General features: G+C 41.0%; 1 protein-coding gene across 1 annotated transcript in view; it reads left to right on the top strand.

Annotated features, from left to right (window-relative positions):
- Positions 1-2437: 2437 nt before the first annotated feature.
- LOC106013399 (carbonic anhydrase-related protein 11) overlaps positions 2438-6199 on the top strand; it is a gene marked incomplete at its 3' end in the record, with an annotated part of 81014 nt that continues 77252 nt past the window's right edge. The window contains 1 exon segment of the mRNA XM_013089013.2: positions 2438-2815. Coding sequence (XP_012944467.2) covers positions 2749-2815 — 67 coding nt within the window.

A 6199-nucleotide genomic window follows, 5' to 3' on the forward strand; every position in this document is an offset into this window, starting at 1 on the left:
GAGAGAGAGAGAGAGAGAGAGAGAGAGAGAGAGAGAGAGAGAGAGAGAGAGCAGTCCTACAAATCTGTAAATGACTGAGGCAATGCAGGGTGCCCTAAGACGTTAATAACGTGTGTTTTTTAGATTGTGAAGCGCATAGAGCTTGTTGTTGGGCGGGAATTTGCGATATACAAATGTTATCTATTACTATTATAATATAGAATCATTCGTATTAACACACAATAAAGTGATATGTATCATGTTCTTTGGAAAACCTTGACCCGTGATCGCACATACTCCTCTAGTTGTCAAGAAAAGAACCGTGATCCACTGACACATTCAGGAATATCTCAAATTATATACTTCACGTTTCTTTGTCTGATCATTATAATGTCTTTGCGTACAAATTTAATTGTTTAGATCTAACACCCCTTTCAACACTACAAAGTTTTTAAAGTGGTAGAGTCTCCGAATTCAACGTCTCTATCGCCAACATGACCGAGCCAAATGGCCGGAGAGCCTTTAAAACATTTAAAAAAAAAACAATCTTTAAGTTCAGAACGCTCCGTTGGGGGTTCGAACAAGAGTCATCCCTCCGTAGTTCAGAATGATACCACATGAGCTTATGTCACCTTCACCTCCACCTATTCCGTAGACTGGATGTCCGTCGGGGCGCTTTTGAAGATTTGGCCACCAGCTTCCGCCACTCCTTCCGGTCTTCAGTTTTTCTGAGCGTGTCTTTGAGTTCCAGGCCTGTCAATTCCTTGATGTTGTCCCCACAACTCTTCTTCTGTCTGCCTCTCCTCCTTTTTCCCTGGACGCTGCCTTGCAGGATCATCGTGGCAAGGCCGGACAGACGATCTTATGTGACACCAATTAAACATGGTGTCCCAAATGTTGCGCACAAACCTGTTTGTTTTTATAAATAGCTTGTCTGGTATAATTATTGGTCTATAAATTCTTGCATTGAGCCCCCTTGGCAACAGAACGAGCATTGACTCTCGTAAACAAGCCTGGATTTTTCAAGGGTGTTCTTTTTGCATTATTCAGAACCTCGATTTCCGTCAGGGTGGTGCACAACTTTTGGGACACCCTGTATAATATGTGCGCAGTATCTGTCCGGAGACGTCTCCGACGGAAATCGACCAATCAAAATGCTTCGTGTCTCACAACCAAGTAAAGAAATATGGGGGTTTACATGGGGGCATGACCACCCCACCTCACGCCCTGTTTTAACCCATAATTTGATATTTTGCAGTTAGATTGGAAATTTTCTCGAAAATAATTTATTTGCGACAGTTTTAGTGGCTATATGTGTGATCTATAGCAAATAATACACAGTTTGACCCCCCCCCTGTGCGCGGGAGTGCGTCTCCGAGTAGTTCCTGGGTGCTCACCGGAGACGTCTCCGAATATCTTCTGGCATATAATAATAATTGTGTGTAAGAAACTCACGACTCACAGCGCCACAACAAGGTTGTCTAAGTAGAGGTGTCTCTAGACGTGTTGAGTGTATGGTGTGTCTCTAGATGAAGACAAACAACATGAATGAGAAAAAAGATCCATCTATTACGCTTCTTTTGAACACGGACAATTCCGTCCATTTCTCTGTCAGTTATCTTTTATCTCAGCTCCGCAATTCTCAGTTGGTGGTTGGCGAGCGCCGCTCTGTTGTAGTTTGCTCCTTCTTACTTTCAACATATCTTTCGTTCTTATCTCTCCCCCTCCTTCTCTTGATACTACTTTGTAGGAACACATCTAATCTTCGGTACTTATATTACACATCCGTGTTACATGTACCGTAAAACTCTTAATAAAACTGCCCAATTCTTCCACTCCCATTTTCCCCATCTTCACCATTTCCAACTACAACTCTTGTCCCTAAACCACTGATCAGGAACCGTCCCACAAGTTTTCATTTGAATTTCCCCATTCAGTCTCCGCGCCCTTGGTTCCCCACATCACGAACGAGATCTGCATCCCACCAGCAGCACTCCATGTATTGCTACAAATGAAGAGGGAGGGAATCGAATTTTAGGACGAGCGATCGTCCAAATGACAAGCTCACTGCCGCTCGCGGGAACTTGACGCCAACTTTGTGTGAGTGTGGTTGTGTGTGTGTGTGTGTGTGTGTGAGCGCGTGAGCTACGGGAGTGAGCTAAGGGGGAGGAATTGGAACTCTTCCTCAAAAGCGTGATAAGATCGACCGCATTCTGTGTTCCTGAGGCTAGTGGATAGCTTTGTCCGAAGCCAGTGCAACACTTGTTCTCATCATTTTTTTAAAAATTGCTCTCTTGCTTTTTTGTATTGAATAGCCTTTCAGGTTGTACATTACTCTCTAACAAAGAAACTGGTTCAAGTAGGAAACACAAACTAACAAAAGCACACTATTGCACACGAACACTAACACAATACATACACACACACACACACACACACACACACACACACACACACACACACACACACACACAAGCACGCACAAATTCACACGCACGCACGCACACAGATGCACAAAGACGCACACAGAAGCTAGCAACAAATTGGCAAATGAAAATAAAAAGCACATGAAGCAGTTCAAGACACTTTAGCCAGGTTCTGTAAGTGTGAACTGAACTCTCAAACCCAGCAACTTACAAACTGTAAGAAGAAAAGTAAAGCAATCACCCTCGTTGATTCACCGCTGTCTTTGGATTCAGTCAATCTCATCTGGGCCTACCAACTTCTGTGCTACTGATATTAGTTTTATTCCTTTATTCACTGATCAAGATGATTCTTTTGGAAGCAGTTCTGACTTTTGCGACCTGTTCCACACTCTGGCTGCCAACAGCAGAAGGTAAGAGAAAGTTGGCTTAATAATATTGTGTAGAAAGTTGGCATTAACTACCTGTACGTGTACAGAAGTTTGACATTAACTATTGTGATTGAACAGAACCCTGATATTGACTACTAAAACCCATGTAAAGAAAGTTGACTTCAAGTACTTACAGAAACTTTAAATGCTCTACATGTACAGAACGTTGACATTAAAGACAATACCGTGTACAGAAAGTTGATATTAACTACAATACATGTACAGAAAGTTGATATTAACTACTGCTACTGCACTTGAAGAGAGAGAGTTAACATTAAATTAACTAAAATACATGAACGAAAAACTGACATTTAGAAGGTGCACATGTACAAAAAGTTGACATTAACTACTAGTGTGCATGTACAGAAACCGGACATTAATTATTGTACAGTCACAGGGAAGAATTGTGTCCATTTAAAAGATTATTGAAAAGAATCCCTTTCAGATCAGTCAAAGTGAGGTACCTGCTTCGAACTTTTAAAGTTAGTAGAGACAATGTTTTTTCTCTAAAAAGGTAATCACATATCTTGTGAACCTGTTAGATACCTTAATAAAGCAAAGTGAGCCGGCACTCAATGGGACATCAGTAGAGCGTTGGAGTGCGACATAATAATTGTTGGTAAAGCAGTAGTAGTAGTAGTAGTAGTAGTAGTAGTAGTTGTAGTAGTAGTAGTAGTAGTAGTAGTAGTAGTAGTAGTAGTTGTAGTAGTAGTAGTAGTAGTAGTAGTAGTAGTAGTAGTAGTAGCCGTAGTCGTAGTCGTAGTAGTCGTCGTCGTCGTCGTCGTCGTCGTCGTATTAGTAGTAGTAGTAGTAGTAGTAGTAGTAGCAGTAGTAGTAGTAGTAGTAGTAGTAGTAGTAGTAGTAGTAGTAGTAGTAGTAGTGGTAGTAGTAGTAGTTTGTTGTTGTTGAAAGTAGGAGATTCAAGATAGAGAATAACTACTCCCCGCATGAATCTAACTCAACTCTTTTGCGTAAAAGTGGCAAACTGTGCTGTACAGTTTAATTAGTATACTTAAACAGAACATCGATAGGCTGTCTTAGTTTCGTTTTAGTAAGGTTTTACGACGCTCGCAACTGCATAACGTTATATGAGCGCCAAGTGGTGGATGTCAACAGAGAAGTCCGAACGGGGAATCAGATTCACTCTGCTCACCTCTCTAGCCTCAACAACACTAAGTCTGCTTCGACTATTAGGGACCCCGGAGATAGCAGTTCACAAGAGAGTGACATACAAAAGAATCAGAGGGAAAATGACGATAGTAAGGATGAAGAAAGAAAAAGCAGGAGTACCCCCTTATGTTGTTCCAGCACAGTATGAGCATGCCATTGATAAATCAGCCCATTTACACTTCTACTGTGCATAAGAGCATGTTAATAACCCCCCCCCCCCACCCCCTTGGGAATGGCCTAAAGAAAACTTCAGTCAGTAGCACTGCACTGTTGGAAGGAGGGGGGAGTATGGGCTGTCTGCGATATGGGCACAGTGAGCTATATAAACAAGTCTTTTTCTGCTCGAAATGGTCTGTCTACAAATACACCGATGTAATTAATAATGACACTCACTGGCTGATGCATACCTGTTACGTGCAGACTAGCGTGTTCGATAATATGGCATTCTCTCGCATGCACACGCCTTTTTTCTCCCCTTCCACCCCCCTCCCACTCCGAATTTTTTCTCTCTCTCTCTCTCTCTCTCCCCCCCCTCTCTCCCCTCTCTCTCTCTCTCTCTCTCTCTCTCTCTCTCTCTCTCTCTCTCTCTCTCTCTCTCTCTCTCTCTCTCTCTCTCTCTCTCTCTTTTCCCTGCCAAAATCACAAATCCTTTTCGATATTCCGAAATCAAGGTTTCCTAAAAACATTAATGAGTATTGCTTGCTTGCAGCATTTGCTTCTTCCTATCCGCAGCAGCAAAGAAAGCTAACTTCGAGCTGTCAACGTCTTGATCAATGTGTAATGCATTTGGACAATTCCACAATGTAAGGCTTTTCATGCAAAGCTACGGCCTCTTTTACTCCTTGGGTGTGGATCAGAGGGAAGGCAATATAATGTATACAGCACATTATGTGTATGATGACTTCTCATTTCGTTTTCTCTGCATGCCCTATCAGAATGCTTTTTCCTCCAACGTTAACCCCCACCCCCTACCCCCACCCCTCCTTTATTTTTTTGTGTTTTGTTTTGTTTACGTTCTTTCTCCCTGTCTGTCACCTACCTCAAAAGTATAGCAGATTTGTCTACCTGATATTGCCCAGCAGGATTATATAATTCTTGCGTGTACCTTCATTAACATAATCTACCCTTGTTCTTTGCTCCTTTTTCTACCATGAATATTGTTTGCCATTTTATTTAGATACACCTGACTGACACGTAAGCTTACATTTGTGAGGCAGCGTGGTGGAATCAGGCTCTCGTAAATTTTTGGGCATATAGAATTATTGGTACCATATTAAAGCCTGTTTACTTGTCTTTATTTGGTGAAAAAAAATATCCAGTTATCTTGAACACAAATCAAGATATTTGTGAAAGAAGGAGGTGGGGGTCACCTGTTTTCAGAGGTAAAATTAGTGAGAAAATTGCCGCCAAAGATTAGTTATTTCCTTTCCTTAAAAGTTCGTGGTAACTTAAATTTACGTTTTTTGTGCCTTTAATCAACTCTTTTTCAGAAAATTCCACACAGAAATGAGTTCTTTCATGAGCATGAAAGGTGTTGAGCCAAAAAACAAAAATTTTATAAAAATTCACAAACCTGCGGAAAAATGCAAGTTTCTTCACTTTGATTATTTGGACGAGAGCCTGATTCCACCACGTTTCCTCACATTTGATTTTAGCGAGAGTTTCACAGCACTTCGCTACCTCAGAATAACGAAGTTCTATCTGCTCAGTACCTAGTTTTGAGAAATTTGACGTCAAGTTTGTCAATCATTTCAAGCTTTTTTTAATGCAGTTTTTTTTTGATATCTTGATAACGACTCCAAATAATCTTACGATTTTGCTAGAGCAGATAGGTGGATGGTTGGCGGGTGCTCTGGTGTGGTTTGCCTCTTCTTTCCTATCAAACATCTGCTGTCGTCCTTATCTCCCCTTTTTCTTTTTTATGTTTGTTACTCTCTTTTAACACTTCTAATCTCCTGGCGCTCATATGACCGTATGCAGTTGCGAGCATAGTAAAACCCTCTACCAAAACTTTAAAAAGAGCAGAGAGAACATTTGGTATATGGCCTCATTGCTTTAGTAACTCAAAACGACAAAAAAATGCCAGATAAAACTTGGCAATTCTAATGCAGCGGCTTGGGTATCAATTTTAAAAGCTTGTGGACTCATAACTTTGTTTGATTTGTGGTTTATTTTATATATTTGTTCGATTTGAAA

The sequence above is a fragment of the Aplysia californica genome, unplaced genomic scaffold, assembly GCF_000002075.1.
Source record: "Aplysia californica isolate F4 #8 unplaced genomic scaffold, AplCal3.0 scaffold00857, whole genome shotgun sequence".
NCBI classification, from domain to species: Eukaryota; Metazoa; Mollusca; class Gastropoda; order Aplysiida; family Aplysiidae; genus Aplysia; species Aplysia californica.